Source organism: Ixodes scapularis, unplaced genomic scaffold (assembly GCF_016920785.2).
Source record: "Ixodes scapularis isolate PalLabHiFi unplaced genomic scaffold, ASM1692078v2 PGA_scaffold1__304_contigs__length_218370807, whole genome shotgun sequence".
NCBI classification, from domain to species: domain Eukaryota; kingdom Metazoa; phylum Arthropoda; class Arachnida; order Ixodida; family Ixodidae; genus Ixodes; species Ixodes scapularis.
Window position 1 is genome coordinate 103,812,674 of NW_024609846.1, and position 27,288 is coordinate 103,839,961.

At 45.1% G+C, this 27,288-nt stretch overlaps 2 protein-coding genes across 2 annotated transcripts; one reads left to right on the top strand and one right to left on the bottom strand.

Moving 5' to 3' along the window:
• Positions 1-255: 255 nt before the first annotated feature.
• Positions 256-16,987, bottom strand: LOC8036203 (protein phosphatase PTC7 homolog). The gene is made up of 6 exons (XM_002411727.4): positions 16,391-16,987; positions 15,915-16,094; positions 10,151-10,349; positions 9,242-9,365; positions 1,851-1,980; positions 256-572 (listed from the first exon to the last, which is right to left on the bottom strand). The coding sequence occupies exons 1-6, from the start codon at positions 16,632-16,634 to the stop codon at positions 457-459; spliced, it is 993 nt and encodes a 330-aa protein (XP_002411772.1). The 5' UTR covers positions 16,635-16,987; the 3' UTR covers positions 256-456.
• Positions 16,988-17,008: 21 nt separating this feature from the next.
• Positions 17,009-26,892, top strand: LOC8036202 (malectin). The gene is made up of 4 exons (XM_002411726.5): positions 17,009-17,701; positions 20,993-21,172; positions 22,199-22,256; positions 24,120-26,892. The coding sequence occupies exons 1-4, from the start codon at positions 17,348-17,350 to the stop codon at positions 24,344-24,346; spliced, it is 819 nt and encodes a 272-aa protein (XP_002411771.3). The 5' UTR covers positions 17,009-17,347; the 3' UTR covers positions 24,347-26,892.
• The last annotated feature ends 396 nt before the right edge of the window (positions 26,893-27,288 follow it).

The window sequence follows — 27,288 nt, forward strand, 5'->3', positions numbered from 1 at the left end:
GCATAAATAAAGTGAAATTAAGTTTTAAAACAATGTTGCCACAAATTTATCCATTTCGGTGAAATGTAGCAGGATATAGCATAGCAAGTCCTTTGGCACAAACTGTGCAGCAATCACCTGACTACATGTGCTGTTTTGACTGCTGTTTTGTCGTGAGCTCTTCTCCCTAATGGCTGTCGCCATGGCTGCCGCACATAATGCATACAGCAGCATGAGGCACCAACGTCGAAGAAAGAAGGTAGCAAGCGGCAAAAGTACTAGTTCCAGACTTCTTTTTTATTTCCTCGCTTATCCAAATGCGACATATTTACAAATATGACTGCAAAACCGCAGGCGGAGCGGGAGAGGCATGCTTACACACTAGTTCATGCACACGGGGTCTTGCGTTTCTGGCCTGCGACATACACAGTCTCCTAATCGCTTCACTTACGGACTCGCACTTAGGCTAGGGGTCCTTTAACCGTGGTCAAGCGAAGTGTTGCGAGCTACGGACGTCTTCAGGGTCTCCCTGCTGTGGCCCTGCTTGGAGCTCACCGATGCCAGTAGGATTGTGATGTCGTCTGGCTTCCCACCTGCAACCATCAAAGCATGCCACAATAATTTATTTATTTCAATGAAACCCCAGGCAGTTCTTAGTACTGCCATCCTTCATTCACCCCTCTACAACAGCTAATGTAGCATGCAGGTCAGTGCAGCTTGCACAAAGTAGAAAGGTTTGCATATTAATATGACTTACTTCTCCATGTGCAGTGATTAGGAATATTTTAAATAATTCTTACTGCAGGACACAACTTTACTGAATATTTTCAAAATCTTTCTGAGGGAAAAAATTAATGTTGATAGTTACAATTTGACACCTACTGCACAAATCCATGGGGTATGCAAAAAATGACGACGACCCTCTATTCAATTTTCTCATGCCCATGGGGATAAAGTAAACCTCTGGACGAGGCATGATAAAGAGTAAATATAATTATTGTGGCGACAGACTACTGTAATAACAAATACGCCCTGCATCATTACCAATATAAGCAAGTTCAGCCGTAACTTGCATGTAAGGAAAATAAAAAGAGCTCATTGAAATATATCCACTGCGACATATTAGGTACCAGTCAACAACCAAGACATGTTTCTCTATATCCTATACATATTTTAGTTTAAAGGTCACCCACGAGAAAAATAACTTGGTGGAACAAATGTCGCACACCTGCGGTTTGACGGAGAGATGCTACAAAACTGATTTTAGAAACAGCTGCGACACTGTGACACCTGCTCGCATGCCGCAAAATGGGATGCAGCAAGTCTTCCTTCCCACGGAGCCTAAGGGCATGAAAAGAGCCCACCCCAAGTTTCTCTATGAAGATAACTTGCACTCCCGTTTCGATAACACCATCCCATGCAGGGTTCCCAGTTGGACGTGACAACTTTGACCCTTTTTCTCTCTTACAGAACAGCCATTACCGGTGAGGCTTCGCGGCGGATCCCTGTGCGCATGGTGTAGCCCACTAAGTTTAGCGAGGAAACGCTTCCCACTAAACTCACTAGCGAATCGCAATGTCACGTGGTGCATTTCATCGATTTAGTGGAGAAACCGTTACGCCAAATTCAGCCCGAAAATTCCGACGTCTCGCGACGGCGTGACGTCACGTGACCGTGCAACGTCCCGGCGTCACGTGTCCCGGTTTCACGTGACAATACAATCTTAGCACCTATGGCAATTTTTTAACAACGGAAGAGAATGTGCAGCGTCCCGAATGCCACCTCAGTTCACTTGCGGAAAAACAATAAAGAACCATTTTTTTTTTGGCAAGTTTGGAAAAAGTGGGTGAAGGGGTCAAACGGTCGCTTGCCGATGGTGTCGATGCCGTTGTCGCGCGCCCTGAGGCTGAAGGGGGACAGGTGAGACTCGTCAAAGGCCAGCCTCCTTGCCTGCAGCGCCAGCGAATTCACCGTCTGCTGGATGCTGTCCAGGCAGGGCTCCTGCACAAGCAAAAACGCTCGGAACATCCTAATCACGCAACGGCAGCTCGCCGTGCCTGTTCATGCGAAGACGAACGGGACGCCATTCTTTTTCTTCTACGACGGCGGGTGAGAAATTGCATAGAGACAAACACGTTGACCATAACCACGAAATGCCGAGCATGCGCCCGTGTCAAGATAAGTGACCACCCCTACTTTCGAAACATTTGAAATATGGACAAAGGCCACATCAGCTCACCTTACTAAACTTCCGAGCCCGCCGAGCGATCCGGGCTGCTCGTTCGTGTCGGCCGGTTCTACGAGAAGCCAATGCAAGGCAGCGAAGATTTGTGCACGTGCACTGGTGCGAAGCAGTGAAGCTCAAGGCGAAAGCGCTGGTGCAAAGCGGGCTAGACAAGAGCGGCATGGCTGCTCTATAAATGAGGGGCTCCGCCAGACTCCTATACCGCCCCTACACCCTTCCATCAGATCGAACGGGGACCTACCCTACAACGTGCCCCCACCGCTTTACTGCTCTCAGACCTAAGAGGCACCCATTTTTTCGCGATTAACTCAAACGTTTTTGTGGATGCTCGCTCGGTATCTTATGACAATGTTACGCAAGATTTAGTCGGAAGTTGCAGTGAGATTCCGGATCAACTATTCCTTCGTGAAAACTTTGTCGTACGGCACTTGGAGCATATTAGGATTGCCGTTAGGATTGCGTGCTTTGCTCGCAAGCAATGCGTCTCAAGTTGGCATTTTTTGCTGCTTGAAGTTATGGTCGCGTTATTAGGGTCCCTTTTTTTAATGCAGTAGAAATATAGTGGCAGAGAAGCACCACTCAACCAGTTCTTTTAATGAAAGACCATTGCTGCTGACAAGACTACTAGTCAACGAAACATCACTCGGAGGAATATGTGTTATCGCATAAGATCTCAGCGTGCTTGGTAATAAAAGGCACACCAAAGCTCATACAGAAAGGATGTAAATACTTTAACCACTATAATTTCCACATTTGTGTTAGCCGTGATTTCTTGACCTAAACAAGATTATTCGTTTTAATACAGTCGAACCTCGATATAACGAACTTCAATGTAAAGAAATCCTCGATTTAACGAAGTATTTTATTTTTCATAATTTCTTGCCCATAGACCCCATGTATATTTAATCTCTATATAATGAAGTCTATTTTGCTTGCTATTTCAAAAAAACGAAGTGCCATTGCCATAGAAGGCAATAAATAAATAAACTCTAAAGAACAACTTCGCAAAAAAATTGTGGGTAAAAAAAAAAAAAATATATTATGCGCAAACGCGAGCGCTTGATAGGTTACTTCACGGGGACAGGCCTTCCAACGTTCCTAGGCTGCCCGAGGATGCGGCGCCGGTAGCGCCGGCGAAGCATGCGGCAAAGCGCATTCCGCGGGGCTGGCCAGAAAATGCCAAGCAAAAAGTTAACACGGCATAACAGCATCACCACTGACATTCACTGATCATCATAGTCCACTGTACCGCGGTTAGCGCGGGAGCCAACTTCAGCAGGGGAGCGACGTGATGGCGCGACCGCACGGGCAGTGCCATCTAGGAGAAGACCGATTATCGTCTTGCAAGCGTGATGTAAAGCAAAGGCGCAAGCACACTGTGGGCGCAAGGGGGCAAGTAAACTGTGCGGGCAAGAGTGCTGTGAAGGTTGGAAACATTGGCACCGCCTAAACAGCTTTATTTTTCAACCGGGCGGTTCACTCACGTGCTTGCTGCCATAGGGTAACGTAAAGTTCTTTCTTTGGATGAGAAAGCAAAGGTTTGGATGCCATCCTTAAGAAACTGCCGAGATCACGAGCACTCGGGAAGTGCTCGACGCAATGGACGTACTGAGGAGGTACACGGCGTCGCATGGGCAGCAAGACGGCGTGCAAGCGCTCTGGGCGCTCGAACGCCGTTTGACGCCGCTGCTACTGTTGGACAAGGCGCAAGCAAAACTCGCGGACTACTTTGCCCCTAAATAAATGTCGTTTTCGGTGAGTTTTCATACCCGTAAAATGTTTCGGAATTTTTTTTTGCATGCTAAGGCCATATTCCGATTTAGGGAAATCTCAATGTAACGAAGTAAATTGCGAATTTTACCGACTTCGTTACATCGAGGTTTAACTGTATATACAAATTTTTTCAACAGTGTCATATACAAGCCTAACAAGCAAAGAAAAGGAGATGCGAGTTACAGGGATGCCGTTTTCACCGCCTGCTTATTGGGCTTGGCAAATTTTAGACGGAAGAATAACCGTTTAAATTAGTTGGCTAATTAACAAACATATGATGATAAACTTTTCAAGTAACAGCTTTATTAAACCACGATGCAATTATGGAGCACCTCCATATCTAGTTGCAAACCAATTTACGCAATTAGCAACGAGGAAACTGGTTCCAGATATTCATTTATATTCTTATTTTAATGCTTTTCTGTCACGAATTTAACGATCAGATGCCGGAGGAGGACCACAACGGGGAAAACGACAGGGAAAACGAAGGCAATCTCCTCGGAACAAAAGCATCCCGCTATCCACGACGAAGTGCACATAAACATAAAGAATGCCGTCCACCACCAGCGCCCTTCATGGCACCCGTCGACACATTCCGTAAGGCAGCTTACGGGACCTTCTTTCGACCGGAGCTTCTCTCAGTTGGCAAGAAGCGGCTCCGATCTAGCAGAGGGCACGTGCAGGGGAGCCTTGACCACTTTCTGCAGGCACAATAAATATGTGCCTGTGACAACATGTGTTATTTTTCTTCTTCTTCTTCTTTTTTTGCATTACTTTTATTGTGTATAGATATAACAAAGAAGCGGACACAGCTAGCGATTTCAGATTCCCACTGACTTTGTTATAACCGGTCTCAGCAGTAGTGCCAGACGAGCTTTGGGGAATTGAGAAAAAAACATCTAAAAATACATCGCCCTGTGTGGGAGTCGCCGATTTTCCTCTGGACAAACTTCCTCGGCGTCGCACCAACAGCGTGCCTACTGTGAAACGAGGTTGAGACTTTGGGTCGGAGCCAAGAGGAAGGGAGTCCCGTTTTTTTTCCTCTGTCTCGCCTGTCCCAAGCTGTGCTAATTATTCATATATCTTTCGATTCTCCCCAGATAATTTCCACCAGTCTTTTAATGTCCTCTTTGTTATTAAAGTGGACTTACCATCATGTAGTCTTTCAATCTCATCTGCCAACCCCAGCGCTCCGGCCAAATCTGTCGCCCCGTCAGGGGGGTGGGAGTAAGCCCCGTGGCACTTCAATACCATCGTGTTCTATTGCCTCGTCTTCCCCGTGGCATACGGTACATCTCCTATTCATTTCTTCATTTTTTACCCCATATGTCCTAGTTCTCAATACTCCCGTTCTAGCCTCAAACAACAACTCCCTCGTGAAACATTGTACCAATGTTCTTTCCTTATTTCCTGTTTTTCTACATTTGTGCATTCCTTCCTTCAACAGTCTCCTCTCGGCCTCCCACTTCCTTTTCTATGGCAGTAGTCTGCTCAGCCTCAGCACTCGACTGTTGGTATTTGAATTTCAGCTTTTGGGTTCGGTTTGTCCATTTAGTGTTCAGACTCCTCATATATAAATGTTTATATACCTTTCTCGCCCATCGTGTATCCTCCATTGTGTCTAGTCTTTTGTTGAAATTTTGATGATCCACTGATAATAATAATAATCATTTTTATTCTTTTTTACAATACCAGTGATGGAAGTGGCGTTTGACCCTTTGGAGCGGGTTCTGTAGCAGGCAAAATATTCGTTTGGAGCAGCCACTGACGCTTTTGGAGCAGATGCCAACGTCTGTTAACATATCACTTGAAAATTAAAAAAAAAAAAAAATTGATTGCATCGCTAAATGAGTTTTTATTTGATAATGACTGAGGGTTTGTCTTTGATACTGGAGCATATTACTTATTACCTTTTGTAATAAGAAACAATAGAGAACAAAAGGTACACAGCTTTCTTTTTAGAAATAAGGCTCTGTCCAGAGTAGGTTCCATTTACAATGGGTACTAATCAAATTGATGAGAAATGGATTGCACTTCAGTTAGGATAAAGCTTCCCTCCCTTTCCACTTTTACACCCGGTAGTTTAATTAGCCAGTATGTATTGTTTCTGTAAAATGCCACCGACAACCGACATAATTGCTAACACGTCTATCAATAAAAATGCGCCTCCCAAATTTTATCGTTGCCAAACTTGACTTAAATATTATAAACTAAAAAGAAAAAAAAGAAAGAAAAAAAAAACAGCCACTCAGAAGTATTATGAAACCCTACTCTTGCGCATACATTCATTCAAATAAAGCACGACATATTGTTTTTTTTCTTTCTCGACGCAGCATTTTAAAACAAGATCATATAATTGAGATCAAAGGATGTGGACCTGCAATGGTACTGAGCATAATTTACATGTACATCGTGTTGAACCAGACGCTCACCCATGACAGCAGCTACTCCGAACACTCCGGTGCAAGGCGGTGAAGCTCGACACGCGTGGGCTGGTGAGAGGCGCCATGGAGGCATGCGGCAGACATAATAATCAACTCATCTCACCAGGGACCCTGAACTCGTCACGCACAAAGTTGGAGCCGAAAGTTCGCGGTGCGCGCCGAATGGACGTCGGCGAAAAAAGCGCGAAGTCATCGTCGTGATAGGCCAATCGGGGCGCTCCTTCGACTTCGGCCTCAACTTTGTGTTTGACGAGTTTAGAGGCCCAGGAGTATAGGAGCCTGGTTCTGACTTATCGCAGTAGCCACCATCCTACTGTGTATTTTGCAATGTTTTGTCGCCACTCTTGGCTCCTGACATCGCCGACATCGTCTGAAATTTTAGAGGTAAAGCGCAGCCGACGCTACGAGCCAATCGGTTTAACTAAACAAGGTCAAAGTGTGACATCGAGTACCATCTTACCGTACGTGTTCGTTCATCAATTAAACCAACCAAATGCAGCGAATGCCCGTGACTTGCGCTTTTACTGTGCGTTCACGGTGTATATGTTCCAGCCTTTGACTGTGCTCTGAGCTTAGATGAAACACCGTATACGGTGAGTAGAGATGCTGTAAAATACATATTTCTATCGTTTTTCTTTCTTTCTACTCCTTTGAATATTAAAATAAACCACTAAAAAAATATATCACGTTTTTTGCCCATCTCGGCGCAGGTGTGGCGCGATTTTTAGCTAAAATGGCACTTTGCCGTAAGATGTAGCAGACTTCCGCTCAAGGCGCAATTGGGCGCAGCACTTCCATCACTGCAATACAGAAAATCGGGTTCGTCAGAGCCTAGAGGCTTGTACGACGTGGCCCGGCAACCACGAATAGTTATTTATACAACGCTGCCCTTTGCGTTGAAAAAGAAACAAAAAAACAATACATCGATGACAAGTTCACTCAACTGGGAAATATACATAAAAATAAAGCAAGAAAAAAAAAAAAAGATGTCTTGTTTTATCATTATCAGAACCAAATAGTTGACATACAAAATATCACGCCCCCCGAAAAAACGGGAACATTCTCTTTTCATCAGAACCAAACAATAAAATGACAACGATTGCTTATCTAACTTCGAAAGATGTCTAGTCCATGTCTCCCTGCACTCCATTTGGTGCATCATCATGTGCCCAAAGTGCTGGTCTGCCCAAGCTACACTGTCGGGTGTCTAAACTCGACTGGATTTCGGATTTCATACTTAGTCCCGCATTGCTGAAAGACAAACCTGGTACCGTGACTCCTTTTCACATTCCCCTGACTACTGTAAAATACTGGGAAAGCGCCCAGGCAAAATTTGGAGATAATCGCGAAAAAATGGGGGATGGGTGCTTGTCCGGTCATCAATTTTACATATATATGTAGCGTGCATATTTTCTCAGATGTTACAAATTTGGGAACGGGCACTTAGTGTGGAGTAAACAAACGCGCGGTATTCTATGGTACATCATATTGATTGTAATTTATAATATTGTAGGTGCTGCCTACCTATATGGATGAAATGTATGGGCACGGATATTGGGGCTCCCAATGTGGCAGAGTTTGTGCACAGGTAAACACAGGGCGATGATGACACATGGAAGTATACTAGGTCAGTCATCCTGTTTCATCGGCGCAGTTGTGGATCATCAATAGTTTTGCGATTGCAACGCGTGTCGCGAGGGAAGAAACAAGATGTTAGTTGTAAAAAGCTAGATCGAGAGGACGACACCGTCGGACAGACCTTCAGCATATATGCTCTAAATATCCCGCAGTTTTTAAGTGTTTTGTTTTGAGAACGATTCCGCAATTTATAAACAGGCTCCTCAATGCCCTACGCTTCTTAAATTACCCGTGAGCCAGGAGTGTCACGATGCAATCTGGACTGGTATCCAGGCCGCCAGACAGGTATTGGATGTGGCAGACCATACTCCTATTCTTCGCCAGGTCTAGGCGGGCCCTTACGGCCGCCGGAAATCCGTGTTCAAACGGGGGGGCTCTTACGAAGATGAATGAGTGCAATGCAAGCAGGCGCCGACTTTATTTTCATGTAGTGCCGAAATGCGCTACTTCGTCGACAGGGCGAGTGAAATCGAAATCATGGCAGTCATCTCCATGGCCAACCAGGTCCCATTCTGCAATGCACGCAGTGTTGCGTGCAGGGATTTTTTAAAGTAGTCTACTGCTTCTTAGAGGGAGAGTGTGAATATTTCTCGGTGCAATCTCTAGCTTCAACACAAAGGAAAGAGTCGGTATGTGGTGTCTTTCCCTCGCAAAATGAAAGCCACTGATTATGCAGCTCGATTCAAACCACCATTAGCGCACTTCTGCGCTAATTCTGGTTTGGTCATTATCGACATTAAGTAATAATGCAGAATTTTAACCTTTTTTTGCTTCTTATTGGGCGGGCCCCGTCGCTTGTGTGGCATGAATTGAGGTGAACCCATAACATTGCAACCCACAAAAACCGTTCAGATAAGTGGAACGCAGTTCGTTTTTACCCTAGCTCAGTCAGCAAAGCATCACCACTTGCCCTCGCTGCGAGGATAAAATATATAGACCTCCACAAGGACAAATTTCATTACCGACGAAGAAATACACCTGGCATTTTCAGTTGACACGACAGATGGACGACCGAAATCAGGCTCGCTCGATTTACCCACACCTCCTGCTACGGGTACACTAAGCACACACTGCCATATTCCATTTAGGAGTGCGGCTTATCCTAAAACCCACACAAGTGCAGTGACGCCGGGCTTCCACTTTCCCTCCCTCGTCTACTCACCCCAAGCTGAGCCAGCTCGTTGACGATCATGTTCTCGGGCAGGTTGTCGAACAGCCCGTCCGTGGCCATTAGGATCAGGTCACCCTCTTGCACGGCAAAGCAGGATGTGTCGGCAGACTCTGGGCTGAGGGGACGCACAAATAACTACTCAAAACACTCTCCGCATAAAATGCTGTTTCACCTCTAGCCTTATGGCTAGAGTCGGAGCCTTTTGGAATGAATAGAAATGCACAGGCAAAAAACATCCTCATTTTATAAAACTTTTTTTTTTTTTCGTGCATTACTATACAGTAAATAGATGTAAGTGGAGTGACATTCCCATTAAAAAAATAAAGTAAAAGGTTTACAGAAAAAGTGTCCCTGTGACAGAGCTATTACAACGAGGGCTGTTAAAAGTCTGTTGCACTGTAATCGTAACGGAACCCTCGAGAGTAGTGTGAGGAATGTGCAAGTTCTTAGGAACCCAGTCCCAGAACTCGTGCAGGAGAAACCTGCCCAAGGGCCCACTGACACAAGCAGTATGGTGCACATACCGATGTGCATTTGACCGTGGCACTTCAAGCTTAGAAAAAAAGTATACTATGTTCTGGAGCATCATTTGCATGTTGCCCGAACACAAGATTTACCATGTTTCTCTATCGCGTTGCCCCGCTCGACCAGGAATCCTCAGAGAGCATAACGACTCATTTCAAGGTCAACCCCTCCAAAAACTAAAAGAAAATACACAAACACTACTCCCAATGAAATAAAGCAACCGTGATACCCAAATTTTTGCTAGTTTCAAAGGGGGGCCACAATGACAACAGCAATGGCACCGAGGAAGCCTTCTCTCAAATTCTTGTCCCCGTGGACAAGCTCATCCACCTCGGGAAGCGTGCTAACTGTGGCGAAGGCAGAAGAGGCGGTTACCTGTCGCTGAGCACGAACTGGCTGACGCCGGGCGGAGGCAGACACAGTTGGAACGGGGTGTTGAAGTAGTGCTGTTGCTCCTGCGACCGGTGCACCACCTGACCCCTCCTGACCACCAGGAACCCACTGTCGCCGATGTTGGCCGTGTACAGGAGGCGCTCCACACAGTTCAGCACCAGCACACATGCCGTGCTGCTTCCTGCAGACGTGTGTCAACAACCGCTGTCAGGTCTTAAGTAGCAGTAACGATAAAAACAAATCGGGGTGCAACCACTCATATATTAACACGCAAGTTCCGACACCAAATTGTCTCTTACATCGTGAGAATCTTTATTCCCTGTCTTCATCACGATTGCACTAACTTTGCACTGTCGCGTGCGAGGGCTGCGAGAGCGAATGACTCGTGCCGACAATCTCCCTCAACAGCTACTTTTTTTTTCATTCTGTCTGGGAAGGCCGTTTTCTACTCCCTAGAGAAACCAGTCGGCACAACCAGGCTGAAAGGAGTTGGCCCTTGGACTCGATAGATGAAGGCTGCGTACCGTCCATCATCTCCTGACGACGACAAGTGGCTTCTTTGGCTCTGGTCGACGGTGGTTTGGGGGCCTATGACCCACCGCTCGCTCAGTCACAGTGTGTTCAGGAAACCAGTGTTACAATAAACGCTGCTTGGGCCGGTATCATTGTCAGGTACAGCATTATCACTGGTACTCGATGCAGCCAGCGAACGACATTAGGTCTTTACATCGTAGGCATCGGGCCTTTATTGGCTCGGTCCTTTACACGTATAACTTAAACCCCACAACTTCCAAGGGATATATATGTCTTCAGAGCTGGTTCAGAACATACAGTGCAGGTTCATAAAATGCATTGCTAGGAGGACTCTGAGCACCTACAATCTGTCAATTAGGAACCCTGCTCGTTCCCACAAGCAAAAGACCCAGACACACGAGGAGCCCAAGTGTTTCTCCAGATAGAAGAGCTTTAGGGACAAACTGAGCCACCAGGGCCCGTTTTCTCGAACGCGAACCGTGGGTTAAAGTTAACTATTGTCCCTAGAAGAGGGAATTCTAGGTCACATGACTGGGAGAGCAGGGGCACTGAGGGAGGAGCAGTACCTATAAGCAAAATGGCCACGACGTCGCTTAATGTGGGATAATAGTTCTTCTTGGTCCTGCTGAACATTCATTTCGATCCGGCTGTTATATTAATGACGCACCATCAACCTATTAGCACGTCAAGCAAAGCGTAGTTCAGAGGGACTACTAAACTAACCGACGGCAGCATTCCGCAAACGCATCATTCTTCAGCAGTCTGGGATCCAAGACATATGCAGGGGTGGAACTCATGAAATGTACTTGGGTGCAGCCACGGGAGCAGCTGAAACTGCTGTTTTGGAGCAGGCTGGGAGCAGCTAAAACTACATTCTGGAGCAGGCTAGGAGCAGCTCAGATCAGTTTTCATTGCACTTCAGCTTGTGTCTTAGACAAGCACGGGAGCAGTTTAGGAGCAGCTCAGATCAGTTTTCATTGCACTTCAGCTTGTGTCTTAGACAAGCACGGGAGCAGTTTCAATTGTGCTTAGCAGCACAGATGAGTATGAGTGGTTAGGAATTTATGTAGATGGGATAACAGAGTAACAGGTGCAAAAACGTGGCCTTAGTGAAAACCAAAAACCAAAAGTACCATATGTTTCCGAAGACAGTGTCCTTGATATTTTCTGAGTGGCTTTCAGCTGCTCAAAATGCAAACCAGCACTGTTTATAGCACGACCCACACCTGCTCGACATAGTAATTATATGTGCAAACCACGTGACGTGCGTAAGCAATGGACATGCAGTTGCACGGAGGAACAGGGCAACAAATTTTGAGTCTATCCTGTTGTACAACTCAATATCGAAGCATCATACTACGATTAACGGAGTTATCATACTCGAAGCGATGAGCCAGAGCAAGATTAAAGTACGCCGAGGAAATCTACCGCTCGCGTGAGAGCTCCTGGCCGGCAATGATTCGGATCGGACAGCGTTTCAGTTCAATCAAATCCGGATTTATCTTGTAGGAATGTGGTTATAACTTCAAACGATGAAGCACTAAAATGAATCTTTTAGTGCTTCATCGTTAGGGCTGCAGACCCTCAGGCTATCTGACGCTTAACGACTCGACCTCACCTTGGCCGACTTGCTTAACCACTTATGGTTGAAGAATAACAATCCAATCGCAGGTGGTGTAGCGCTTGGAATCCGACCCCCGAGTTTTTTCGCGTGATTTTGACTCGGGATACACAGGGAAAATAAACGGAGCAAAAAATTGCAAGGCCGACCAAGCTAAACGCGCTCATTGTTGTCATTCGAGTCGACAAAAACCGAAACCAAGACAAAATAGAACTATTTTGGCGCACGTTGTGCGATTTGGAGCACAATGGCGCGAAGTATTGGCTGTGGCGCAGTTTCCGCAAAATGGTGCAGGATGGCGCAGACAAATGTGTCTGGCGCAAAATGGCGCAGATGGCGCAGCCGTTCCACCTCTGCATATGACGGTACATAAGCCTTCCAAGTGTTTTTATGGTGAGTAAAAAAATGTTTTGCGAACGAGTGTTAGTATATATTTATACTAACACATTTAACTTGTTATACTATGCATGCCAACTCGTGAGCAGCGATTACTTTGCGAACAAAGGGGGTTATCCTCGATAAAGTCTTCGTTCCGGGTGAACAGGTGCTACATTGTACTGTTGTTTTTTTTTGTTCGCAGTGCGCCGACAGTATGTTGACAGCATCGAGGTTTCCACATATCCCCGGTGGCCAGCAATTCAACGGTGACGAGAAGCTTAGCTCTTCGTCACCGGTGGATCAGTTGGGCAAAAGGAAAATGGGGCAAACAGTTGAGATCAGCAGGAATCGCAGAAACGTGCGTCACAAGGAACAAAACGAGACTACAGCACCGGCGTTGCCAGACTGGAAGGCACATGGGAAAGTTATGCGTTGTTTATGGCGAAACATATTGAAGGAAATGTTTCTTACATTTTCAAATATTCGTCGGCAAACTCTAGCATAGTAGCTAAAATTTCTTCGTACCATCTGAAGCAAATAAATTGGTCTTCAAGTACAACATTACTATATTTTGACTTAAAATACCATACTAGATCGATAACAACCAGCGGATGAAGAGGATAAACAAAATGACTGGCTTGTTTCACCGATAGATGGCGCATCTTACTGCCCAATCAAAAATGATTATTGTTGTTCTATATCCAGCCGTTTATTACAGTACCTAGGTACTTTTTCCTTCCTAGGCACCGTGGTTTACCAAAATGGGTTTACCACTGCTTCGAGAAAACCGGCCCTGAAGTGCTCTCTCAGCTGCACCAGTGGACTAAGTGCATTGGTCGAGAAGCCTCATAGAGAAGCCCAGAAAGATGCCCACACTAAACTCAAATTTGATCAAATGCTTGTAAAGGCTTGGCAGGTTTTCCAGCATTTGAACATACAGCATTGATGGCAAGCACTATCTTACTGACAAAAGTTTCTCTCTGGGTGTTGGAGCCACATCGCCCGGCTTCCAAGTCATTTTCTTCATCCGCATCACAAGATGTGGTTCTTCGTGCTAGTGCCAGAATTCTTTGTGTCAGCATTCTTAAGAACCCAGCAAGATTAATCTCTTCAATAAAAAATCTGAATGTGACGACAGTGGTTACTATGTCTGCTTTATTACTGATAGATAGTGGAAGGCCCCTGAGAAGACAATCCGGGACCCAAGGGGTAGTGAACTCTGCAGTTTCAAATACATTGTTTGGAAGGAATAAGGTTCAATCGTGAAAGATTCTGCTAGTAGTAAGCCCAGGACCAAAGACGTCACATATCGCGCGCTTTCGGTACCGCGGGTCGCCTTTGACGGTGGAGGTTTCCGTAAAATATGACGCACTGATATTTAGTTACTCTCTTCGTGCTCGCTGGCTTGCCCGAACCCCAAGAGACGTGGAAACGGAAAAAAAGGTAGATGCTTAAATATGATTGCAGGGCCCCTTTAAGATAAACTTTTTATGAATTCCCCCCCTAAACTAGGGGCATCTCAACAATGGCATCGATACCACTCCATCCTTGCGAGGAGATAGGCTCTATTCACACCTCCAAAGCGGTGTGAATAGAGAAAGAGGAAAAACAATACTATCGCAGTTCTACCCATATGAAAGAGCTCCGCATTATCACATAACCTCCACTCACTAAGTAGATAACACCGAGACGACAAAAAAGAGGGTCGCTGCCACTAGAGAGGGCAATTAAAAGACGCCTGTCAAAAGAGGCCGCATGGGAAACGTGGTCAGCGAACGAGGATTAATACAAACTTACTCGCTTCAACTGGCTGCTACGGTCTGTGTATGGTGATAGGTTCGTCTACTTTTCTAGATGTGTAAAATGGCTTATTTTGACTGTAATTTGACATGTCAAAACAAATATTGTAAAGAAACAAGTAAAAAGAAATAGCAATAAAATGCATGGAAAAAAGTATCATGGAGTGGATGGGGAAAATGTGACACTCAACCCGATATTCTGGACCTGTCTACAAGTCTCCAATAACAATGGTATAGGCTGAAAAGCTTTAGCGGACTAAAGTCACCCCTAAAAGCAGTCGGAACAAGCAAGAATAAAAATCTTAAATTAGTCACAAAAAAAAAAGGATATAATGCATTATGATTATAAAATGGGCCAGTCGACAGGAGCTCAGGTCAAAGAGTTTGCACCAATCCGCAAAGAGCATTGTTGAGCAATCTATTAGCTCACTCTACCAGGTGTATACACGTGTCTATACATTGGCAATCAGTTTTATGTGGTGTTAGTTTTTTTGGAAACGAAAGAACTTAACTTTTAACAACAAATGTACACAGAGCTATTGACTGGGTCATCCTTAGGGTACCAAACAAGAATAAACAAACAAGACAAGAGATAACCTGTGCCCCTCTTTCATGAATGAGGTGCCTGTGTCCTCCTGTGCCATTTACATCCCCTTCAGTTCGTCTGACATCTTTAGATAAATTTATGTTTCTGCCATGTAACATAATTATCTCTTATATTGTGTGCATAATTTATAAAATACTCATAAGACAGCTCGTAGCCTTTATGGTATTTAATTTTTGTTTAGTCAAGTCTACATTACCTAGATGGTGCCACCGACCATCATGTCCACCCCTGCCCCAGGGTGCAAGGCCCCCGGCTGTGGCCCTTTCAATAAACAGTGTGGCTCTAACTTTCAAGAGACTCGAACGTCTCTTGATCTCAGGCATTGGCGCATTGATCCCGACCCTCTCCCGGCTGCGGCAGTCTTCGGCATGAGATCTTCTTTGCCTTTCTGTCCAGACTTTGAAGCTTGCACATTATTGCGCAGACTTGTGGCAAGCTCCAATTATCTTGTTTACTAGTAACCTTGCGTGACCTGAGCCTTTCGACAGCCACTCTTCGGTTTTTATTAGGTATTTATTAATACATTTTACAAAAAAATATAAAAACATGTTTTTTTCCCGAAGCCCATACTTCTTTTCATTCCCAAAGCCCACAAGCTCTTTGGTAACCTTCATTTGATTAACTAAATAGCGTCTTTTGTTGTCACTACCTAGTTCGATGCGAACAGATGGTACTGCCGAACGAGTACTGTAAAGGTTCGCGGCCCGGTAGCGTCATAAAGACACGCGCTAGCGCACTTCCGCTCTCAAGCAACGTTGCACCAAGTGACGAAAATAAACAAAAACGCGGATTTCGTCGCTCGCTCACCGATGATATGGCGCTTGTTTTCTAGCAGCTCGTAGTAACTGGACGCGATGATGTTCGCCGGCGAGTTTGGCTTGAACCTCCCCGAGTTGACGACTCGCTCGCAGTTCCGCATCAGCGCCGTCGAAAACAACGACGGGTCCACGCCGTACGTTCTCCATCCACCGACGCCATCCGCAACCCCTGCACCGAAGAAGCAACGCGGTGTGAAGACGGTCGCGCTTCGCGACAGAACCTCAGCACGATTTGCATTTCTCGCCGTGACCCGAACCATTTGCAGCATCGGTTACTATGCGGAGAAGTAGGGGCACTTCAACCCGTCGACTCTGACACACTTTGAAGTTGGAAACGTCATAGACGCGGAGACGTCCTAGGAGGTGCGAAGATGTCCTAGAAGTGATAGAAACAGCGCTGAGACGTCCCCAAGACAGCGCGGAGATTCTGGTTTAAGATAGAGAGTTTAGGCCTAGGCTGCTTACCTAGGACGTCGAAGGACTTGTATTTAGCGGCGAAGCAGGCGTCATCGCCGAAGCGTCCCCGGCCGAGTCCGATCGAGAAGCGATTCCGTTCTTTGGGAAAACCACAGGTAGCCGTCTGAAGGCCCAGGTCGCCCTTGGTCCACGCATACCTGGCGTCGCTCGTCGAGGTGCATGTTGTGTAACTAAAGACGCTGTTGGCGAGGGCGCGCGTCAACAGACGTCCATACATGAGTACGGACTGCATGGCAGTGCTTGAGACTGGTCCGCACTACATGATCGGCAATCGGGGCTCGTAAAACTGCCGCGGATCTCGAATTTAAAGATAAACAGCGACCTTATACAAACACTAAACCATGCTCGATAAAAACAGCGCCCCTGGGCGACCTTCACTTTCTATGGTTACACAGTGGTCAGACTGAACGACGTGGGGGAGCAAACGCGCGTCAAAACAAGCCGTCGTGGCACAGCACGGCGTTTGTTTGAAACCTTTCAAACCCTAAAGAAAATAGTGCTTTGCTAATTTATAATAAAAAATATCATATTTACGCAAAAGATACCGTTTATCAACGTCCTCAAACAAAATAAAAAAATGATTCCGGATTTCGCCCACATTTCAATCCAATCCAATCTCATCCGATCGGAATAACTTCTTTTCATCTTTATTTTTGTATTTTTATCATTCGGCTTCGTGTTCTTCGCACGCGAGCGATGCTGTGAACACAGCAGCAGGGGCCAGCTCGCGGCGTTCTTTTTTTCCTCGTGTAGTACTCTACCTGCGTGTCCCCTTTCCCGTGGCACTCCTCGTCCCGGGCTTGTCTAATGTTCGAAAGGTGCAAACCCGTGTTAGGCGACGACAGCCCCTGCTTTCCGGCCTTTTAAAACAAGATCCCCGAACGCCACAACCGTCCATCCCCGCTTGCGCTCCAGACCAGCCCCCCACATCACAACCACCCCATTATGTTTGCCTCCTCGGCCGTGCCCCTCTTCCTCGCGCTATGTATCCTTCACCTGTGCGACTCTACCCACAGCCTAGGCGACGTGATTTACGCAATTAATGCGGGCGGCGAAGAGCATGTGGATGTGCACGGGATCCACTACAAGCGGGACCCCCTGTTCGGCAAGACCGGCACGGCGTCGGACTACGGCAAGCTTCTAGTCATTGGCCGAGTGCCGAAGAGTGACCACATTCTCTACCAAACGGAACGCTACCACACGGCCACCTTCGGCTACGACATTCCCGTGAACAAGGACGGAAACTACGTGCTCGTTCTCAAATTTAGCGAAGTGTACTTCGACTCGCCCGGCAGAAAGGTGAGATCACAGTGGGTGAGATCGCCATCGAACGCAGAAAGCCTCCCCAAAAGAATTCATTGCAGACGTACAGTATACCTCTCTCGGTGCTTCATTTTCAAAAATTTTTTTAATGTCGAAGTACATAACGTTGGTAAGAAAAAAAAAAAATTATAAATGTCCGGCGTTTCGGCCTTTCATGCGTGATCCCGCTATCATATAGCAGAGGAATGCTATTCTGTTTTACCTCGTATTCCTCGCTCGCAAAATGAGGCTACGGCGCTCTAATTCTGATTCCTTGTTTTAGTCCAGCCGGTTTTCTCTTAACGCAATTATACGCAATCGTGGCAAATGGAGAGCGCTGAAACTACGCTCAATTTTTTATTGTTTCGCCGGCAGTGTTACTGCTTCGACCACCTGCCGTATTCGTGGTTATATTCTGGCCTTTACCCTTCTCAATCAAAGACGTGGCAAAAAAAAAAGAATTCGAGTATTGCGTGACGTGGAAACTCTTCCGGTTTTTTAACTTCAGAGCCGGCAACAGCTGGCGTGTCAAGGGTCGTGCTGTGGAAACCGCCGATTGTTTGCCTTCATGTTTCGGCGTTTCTTAATTTTTATGCTGTTTCTAGCAGGAATGCTTCTAACACGCATATATAAGTATATACTATATATGTGTGTGTGTGTTTTATTCTATTAGTACATATTTACAGAAGCCATCTGTTCCCTTACATAGCTAGAGCAGGAGTTCTCAAACTGTGTTCCTGGCTACTGGGGATTTCACAGAATAATTAAACCTCAGTGGTTCCTCGAACTCCCAGATTTGCAGTCCTTACCCCCCAAGAAGTGTTCTTTTGGATGAAGCGCTATTTAGATGATCTCAGTCTGCTATACTGGTGCATAACTATTTGCTGAACGCTCCCTTGTATGTGCACCACTGTTTATAAGGTCTGCAGCCTTCCGTGCCACATTATTCAAAGCGCAAGTTTGTCTACTTCTTGCGCAGGGGAGGGTTGTGGGGACGTTAGAACGCCGCACTCTGATTGGCTCTGACTGGAAGGACAGTGGGTAGACCTCAATGCTAGCTGCCTTGAGGTCTACCTACTATCCTTCAATTGGAGCTCAGCGTTCTGACATCACCACAACCCCTGCACATGAAACAGACAAACTTGCGCTTGGCATTTCATCAATGCCAAGACCAGGAGAGATTTCTCTGCTATCAATCCGGAGAGACTGGCGTTCCTCGAGATCGAAAAGTTTGACGACCCCTGACATAGAACATGCTGTTTCCACAACACGAGAAAACCTAACACTTGAAATTATAGTAGTGGGCAGATTAAAAACCCGAGACAAAGGATGACACGAAGTACAGCCCCCGCCATTTTGACGTGTTACAATGGCAACGTGGGCAGAGGGGTTGAAAAGTAAATAAGGTAGAGGGTGGGGAGAGGACGTGGCAATTTGAGGCAATTATGAGCTGAATTGAACAAAACAGTTTCTTTTCTGGTACTGCCGGAGTAGAAATGATGACACCGAGCTCTGGACAGCTACCGCCATCTATGAGCGACGGCGGCAACCAGTTGTCTGGTTGCTGCCTTCGCTTGTAGATGGCAGCAACCTTTCTTCGGAGGAAGAAGAGCGGAACGAGCGGGGATGTGCGCAGCAGCGCAATTGCTTCCGCTACCGCCGCGAAGCTGCTATTGCCTAAAGTTTCACTGCGTCGAGCACTTCAGATTCCCTTGTGAAAGAAGAGCAGATTGCACGCCTGGAAAGCCACCGCCGAGAACAGAAGCTACAGCTCCACTGCTTTTCCTTCTTCACCAAAAAAAAAGACTGCAAGTTTTTTTTTATTTTTTTTTTATATTTTATATTATAGCTATTTACATGTTCGACATAAAAAAATGAAGTGATTTTGGCTCTTTCGTCAGAAAGACAGTCAAAATTCATTGCACAGTGGACACTACAGGACTCACAGAAGGAGCGCACGTGATGAAAAAGACAGCCAGTTTAGCATATGTTTGCACCCAACCCGTTCTCTCTCTGAAAAAAATTGATTGTCCCTCATTCCCAGCACAGGAAAACTAATGCAGCGCTGCATGCGGCAAATTTTCCTTGTGGTCACTTGCTCGGCCGTTGTTGCAATTCAAGAGCGCCCTCACTGTACCTTGATTTTTCTTGTTTACTGCAGTATTGTGCGTGACTAGCTGTGTCCCCGCACTTTTACAACGAGCGTTACGGCTTTGTAATCTGTTACTGCGCATTAACTCCACTTTGTGGTGTTACACCGGCTATGCCGCTGGCTAGGATAAAGGAGGCACCCTGTTGATTGGATGAATCGATTCGAATTGGGTGGTGGCTTGCTTCTTGTATAGCTAGTATTTTTAATTTCAATACCAAGATTTGTTTAACAACAATTTAAAATCGAGCTTCTTACTGGTTCTATTTCATATAGAAGGTTTGCTACAAGGATCTATATTAATCATAGAAGGTGCGCTATGTTAATACTGACTTGTATTATTTGTACCAGCCACCTTGCAACGACTCTCATCTAGTTTGAGCGTGCCTTGCTGTTTAAGACGGGTCGAGGATCCACTAAAGACGACTTTATTCGCAGGCCTTGGCTTCTAGGTGGTATTGGCTTGACAAAAAACACGCATTCGGTGATGCCGTGCATTTTTAACAATTTCACGTCATTTTCATAAGAGCAGAGCGTGATTATGCGCATATGACGAGCTAGCACATTCTCACTGAGCGCATTCCCGCACCTCGTAACAACACGAATCACTCAAAGCCGATATGCAGTGCCCCATGTCGTCTCGGCCACACTCTCGGAGTCCGGTTTTCTGGAATTCTCGCATTCGTAAAGCACCTTCAAAGCTATGTGGCACTTTGGCTACACTACTGTGCAAGCCTGTGACCAGATGAGGAAAAAATACAGCTTTCAGAAAGGTTCTTGTGCAGGCTAGACCACGTGTTGGTAATACCCACCCATTCTAAAGTCCCCAGTTACGTCAGTCTGATATGCGAAACACTCTGCCTAGATGGGAGACCCCTTGGTAATAGGGCCGAGTTTACCTCATACGCATCTCCCTGACCAAAGCAAAAGGCCGTGAGCATGGGCTCATAGTTCTCCAAGGAGCTCCCACCTCCCCAGGCACGCTCTTGGGTGAACCTCCCAAAACTCTCGGCTCGTGCTCGCATCACTTGCGAATAGTGAGCGAGCCAGAGGTGACCCGGATGTGTGGCGTGGAGCGTGGAACACGAGTAAAAGAATGCAGTGTGAAATTTCTCCCCTTTTCTCTCCGCCGACAACAGGTGTTTGACGTCACCCTCAATGGACAACATGCAGTAATCACTGGTCTGGACATTTACAACAGAGTTGGCAGGGGAGTGGCGCATGACGAAAGAATTCCGTTTGTCATCAAGGGAAACAAGCTGTTTGTTGGCAACGACGAGTCCACGCACGACGGCAAGATCAAGGTGGAGTTCATCAAGGTACGTTCTCGGGCCTAAACGTCTCTCGGTATCTCCTGCTTTTTGCATTGATGCCTCCTTGAGGAACCCACTCTGCCAATAGCTCGTATGCCCCGGCTAAAGTACCTTACTATGGCGTGCCTTATTATTGCGTGTCATATTATAGTGTATCATACTATAGCATTATCATATCATACTATAGCACGGTGGTTCTCAACCATTGATGTTTTGTGGACCCCTTGTGGGTCGGTGGGGGTGGTGGAGGGCCCCGTCTGTGGTAAGGGGAATTGTATGATTATTCATGATAACGATTTAATATTAAAATAGCGCAAAAGAGACGGGACAAAAAGACGAAGAAGCACACAGGAAAAACGCTAGCGTTTGTCCTGTGTGCTTCTTCGTCTTTTTGTCCCGTCTCTTTTGCGCTATTTTAATATGAATGTCCACTACCAACTTGCCCAGCAGACCAAGCTTTTACAACGATTTAATAAATGAATATAACTAAGGGCTAGTGCAAAATTGACTTCTCTCATCGACGTACGCATGACGAAACTCACCCGAAAATTGGAATGTTTCTTCTTAATCTAAAAAAAAAAAAAAGAACTTTTATTTTCGGATTTGACTGATGTGACAGGGCTTCGCGGACCCCTAGAATATGCCTTTGCGAACCCCAAAGGGTCCGCAGACCCCCATTTGATAACCACTGCTATAGCATATCATACTATAGTGTGTCATTGCTTGCAGTTTGAATGTTAACTGACAGAGATTCTACCACAGTGGCGGTCAATGCTTCGTGTTTTAGAAGCTATCAAAAGAATATTTGTAACTTGTCGAAAGAAAGCCTTGCCGTTGTTGGTGCTGACTTTTTAATTAAGATGTTTTGAATACATCTGAATTGCTGTAAAGCAATTTTCTTAAAAATTACTGTCTTGTTTGTATGATTTATATGTATGGATCGATATTGCTAAATTTAATAGAACACAAATGCCCAGACCCAGGAGCTCTTTTGCTGAAGTAACACTGGCACTTACAATGTTTCTATTCCAGGGCTACAGGGACAACCCCAAAATCAATGCCATCTATGTGATCAGGGGAACAGAAAAGGGTAAGTCTTAATCAGGACCTTTCTTTGCATAGCCCTTCTGTTCCTGCTGTGTGGTAGTTCCCAAACTTCCCAACCTCGGGGAGCCTCGAGCTAAACAACTTCTCGACATTTCAACAGTAATTTGATTCTGAAGCTTGCAAACTTTGGTAATGGTGAACATATTTTGAGAGGAAGGTGGGAGTCTGGCTGGTAATGAAGAGTTCAGCTGTTCCCAAGTTGTATTCACACTGAAAAAATACTTGAAGGAGTAAAGACAGCCAAGGAGATCCAAGTTCTTAAAGCAGCCCTATAGGGTGCTTTGGAGATAACAGTTTGTATGGAAAGGGATGACGTAGGTCTTGAGCACAGACCTTGCACTTCCCATACAGGCAAACATTTGCTGTAGGTGCAATGAATGAAACAAACATACAATGCCACTAGTAATTTTCAGCAGCAGAAAACAATTAAAATTGTTAATGGAGAGTTTGGCTGCAGCTGTGTGAAAACTGGCAGCACTTGTGGAAACAACATGAGGTATGAGTCTGCATTTGTAATTCTCTATGCAGTCGTTAACTACAAGTGGCAATGCTCCGAGTTTTAGATTTTTCACTTTCGTGGATGACTTTTACCATTTTTTTCGGTCAGCAAGTAGGCACATCATTTTTATAACTCTGGCTATAACGTGTCTTGGTCAAGGGCAACAGAACAGCAAGTTCAGTTGTTTTATTCTAACAATTACAATTTGAAATTCTGCATTAACTCCGATTTGGCCTTGAGAAAAGTGAGTGAAGTGTTATCTGCTGCCAAACAATTGTAAAAAATGAAAAAAAAAAAAATCCAGCAACAAAGAAACAACAAAAAGAAAATGGAAGAAACGGGGCATGATTCCAAGATTCTCGGAGAAGGCTCCACCAGCTACATAAATTTCAAAAACAAAATGAAGAATGATAGAAAAATGTTTGTGCACAGTGTCACGTGTCTGGAAGTCTGAGTCTAGAGTTAGCATCCACTGCATTCCTCTTAAAATGCATTTGGGCATATGACAGTTTGATCGATCGATCGAAATAAAGTTGCAAATATTTGATATCCACTTTAATAAAAAAAAAACTGCCGTGCAAAACTTTTTTTTTTTTCATTGGTACATGAGATTTATTTGTCCAACACGTGTTGCTCCACCAAAACCAAATAATCTAATCCGAATAATTTTACCGCCTGAACAATAAGACAATAAACGGGGCATTCTTCGGAACGGGCATCGGTTACGTACAGAGTGTATAAGAGGTGTATTTATGGAAAATTACTAGCACCAGGTGAATCCGCTTTGCATTGTGGAAGCTGAAACTCTGCTCAAAGGTAGTACGGCACTTTAAATGAGATCTGAAAGTTCTGGAATGTGATATTACCCGAGTGAGAGTCTGAAATTATCTGAGCATCTGCCGTGTCAAGCAGATTGCCCACTTGACTTTGCCCCCCCCCCCCCCCCCCCCCCTCCCCCCCACCCAAGAGTTCCACAAATGTAATCCTCTTGTCAATGTACTTTTGAATAATTTTAACCTCAAACTTTTGATGTAGGTCACAGCCTCTTATTACCTTTGCCATAGTCACTGATAGGATGAGAACAGCAGGGAGGAGCTTCAGTTGTCCCGCTTCCAGTATGAGCTTCTCACTTTTAATATTGTTTTGGCGTCTCAAAAACCTCAGGCATGCACGCACAGCCAAAGCACGGTAAAAGGCAACAAGTGTGGGCTGGAGGCTGGATGTTGGAAAGAAACACCCTGTCATTCTTATCCTGTCAGTGACTGTAGGATGCCACCTTCAGGCAGAGTTTTGACTCTGCATTGCCCAATTCATCACAATCGGCACAAACAAACACTGTGTTGACAGATCTCCCGCCAGACCTGCCACCGATTGAGGAGGCGGAGGAGGAGCAGGAGGAGGAGCTGGAGACGGACGTCCCTGTGGAGGCCCCCAGGACCCCGCAGCAGCCGAGGAGGCCTTCGGGACCCCGCTCTCCGAACCCCTACACGAGCGACGACAGCAGTGCCCTGCTGCCCATCTTCGTGGCCATTGGCGCTTTCATCCCCCTGCTCTTCTGCCTCTGCAAACTCTGAACTGTAAACTCTGGAACTTCACGGGCTGCCCACAAAGTGCCGGGGCTGCATCCATGGACTGTGGCATAAACCTAGCTTGGCTGGTGTTGCGCTTGTTGAGCCTAACTAGGCCTAGTTGGTCTTGGTTAGGCTTAATTATACCTAGCTGTGCTTGATTAGGCTTAATGAAACCTAGCTGCTGTTGGTTAGGCCTAATTAGGCATAGCTGGGCTTGGTTAAGCCTATGTAAACCCAACTGGGCTTAGTTAGGCTGGGTTAGACCCAACTTTGATGGGTTGAACCTCTGGGGCGTACATTCATACCTGGTTCAGATATAGTTGCGTTGGTTGGGTTCAGAGTGACATAAACGGCAGCAATGACAGAATCAACAGGGCAAATGTTTCCTGCACAGAATGTGACAAGCAATGCAAGCAGTAGCTTTGTAAAGCTATCACGGTTGTCTTGGTGTCTCTGCCGTTGCTCGTTTTGGTTGGTGTGGACGCAACCGACAACAATGTCTGAACAGCCTTCAGAAAAGCGTGGGGTTTCTGGCATGCGACGAAAATTGCCATATGCAACATTGGGAGCGAGAATTCACTTAAGGAGTATCTCTGATTGTGAACATACTTATATTTTATTGATTTGTTTAAAAATGCTGAATATATAACAGTTTTTGAGGACCATTGCTTGGATTAGTGTCAATAGTTTGACGTTACAGCGCGAGGAACTATTATCTAATGGATGTAATGAGGTAGGATTGGCTAACACATCACGCAGATTTTTCAGCCAATCATTATCGAGACAGGTTTCTTGGTCCCCTTTTTCCATCTTTAAAAACCATGTTTTTAAAGAACATTTCAGCTTTATACCGCAATCAGAGAAATGTTCCGGTGACTGAAATTGTGGTACTCTTATGGAAGCAATTGTTGTGTGACCCCACACTTTTCCGAATACGACATTCTGTTACACTTTGTCAGTTTTGACTCATTTTGGCCTGATTTAGGTGAGCTGGGCAGTCTTGTGTGCCGGCCTTATGCCAATATGATGCGCAAATGAGTGTGTGGGAGAAGCAAGAAGGCCTGTGTTTTGAGTAGCGCTTAATTGTATGGTGCACTCTTTGAATGTCTAGCTGTCACGATGCCACATTGTGTACAAGTTTGGGGTGTTCACTTGTTCCATCAGGCTTTTCTTTTTCGAGGGGGAGGGGGCGAAGGTTTGTCTCGACATAGTTGGTTTAGGTTGATGCATGCATGTGTGTGTGTCTGGTGTGTGTTAGAAGACAACTCTGACATTGTTCTTGTTTTTTTTTCTTATATTTTGGGTTGTTTGTATTTGGTGAGCACATTTTTCATTACTATTTTTCTGCTTCGTTCACATGTAGGTAGGTTGGTTTACACAACCATGTTGCTGGGTAGCTTTTTTTTTTAATACCTAATCTATCCAGATTTTTTTTTTTTCATTCATGGAAGTGTTTTTTGGGTATTAACGGGTTAAAGCACTTGTCCCTATTTCTGTATGTTTAATTCTTGGTTGTAAATAGAAAGAAACTAGGGATGCAGAAGAAACTGCACTTTGCAAATAGTACTACACATTTCTTCTTTGCTACAGGCCATCACTCTGACACTCTTCCCTGGCTGTGCTTGGAAAGGGAGTGGTTTCTGAAATTCGTCTAAAGGCATTCATTTCACCCTTATCTTTGAGATGAGACTGGTATGGGTTAACATTTTATATAGTCACTGCTTCAGTCCAGTTTCTGTTAAAACAGAAACTAACCTCAGTCTGCAAGCACCAGAGTCTCCTGATCTTATTAGTACTAATCAAGTATTATTTACCTACACTCTTTCATTGTGACATTGCCACCCTTGATGCGGTAATCATACCTTACTGCCCACGTAATTGCTTTTCTCCTGGTGAATGTCTAGCTCCTACAAATTTGTTTCAATCTGCTTGGCAGAAAATCATTTTTTTTTAATGTATAAAAAAGTTGACACTAACATTTTTATTTTACCCCATTTTTCATGGTTGTGTGTGTTCAAAACATGCATTACATTATCTGGAGTGAAAGGGATACTTTCTGAACGCTGTTCCTCGTACAAATGTTGCTGGGCTCCCCTGTGCATACAAAACGCTGCATTTCCATTCTCCATGCTACCTTCAATTCGTCAATATGCTTTCCTAAACGACACGCTCGCTCGGACATCACGTAAGTCATCGTTGTGATTGCCCCATCTGTTTGAGTTCAGCTCAGCAGATGCCGACCATTGCTACTGCATGTTGTCAGTGGCATATAATATATGAGATAGTGACTTGCATTTTATCTTTTAAATGCAATAACCAAGTTTCCAGGCCATGTGAAGACAGTGTGCTATATAATAGTACCATCTAGATTGCTTTTGCAGTTTATTTATTTCAGTACAATTTCCAGGGGTTGCAAAAAAATTGATGCAGCATACAGTCAGGATTAAATATGTTTTTTTTTATGAAATCGGTATGTGATATGTGTACTTCAGTACGGAGTGGCTCAACAGTATCTGCATTTTTAGAAATAAAAAAAAAAAAAATCTGAACATGAATTGATTTGCTTGCGTCGAAATCTTTGTCCCATTTTTAAGGTACAAAACCTCATGTGTTCTGCTGTACTTATGGAATGCTTCAGTTCTTTATGTTAAGCAGGTTTAGAAAAAGGGGAAGAATATGTTTATTCAAACAAAATGTTTATACTTCTACTTTAGTGCGAGTGCAGCAGAAGCTACCAGTGCAAGCTCAAGGGCTTTCCTTGTCCCTGCCAAGTATGTGTGCTTGTTCAGTGCCAGCATTGTTCAGAGCAACATGCTTGTGCTTGTAGCATCGACTTTGCTCGCATATAAAAACTATAGTCGGAGCCTTTGGCTTTTGAGGGCACCAAGCTCAATTGGCCACTTGATCAAACCAAGTCCTTATTATCTTAAAATTGGCTTGAAAGA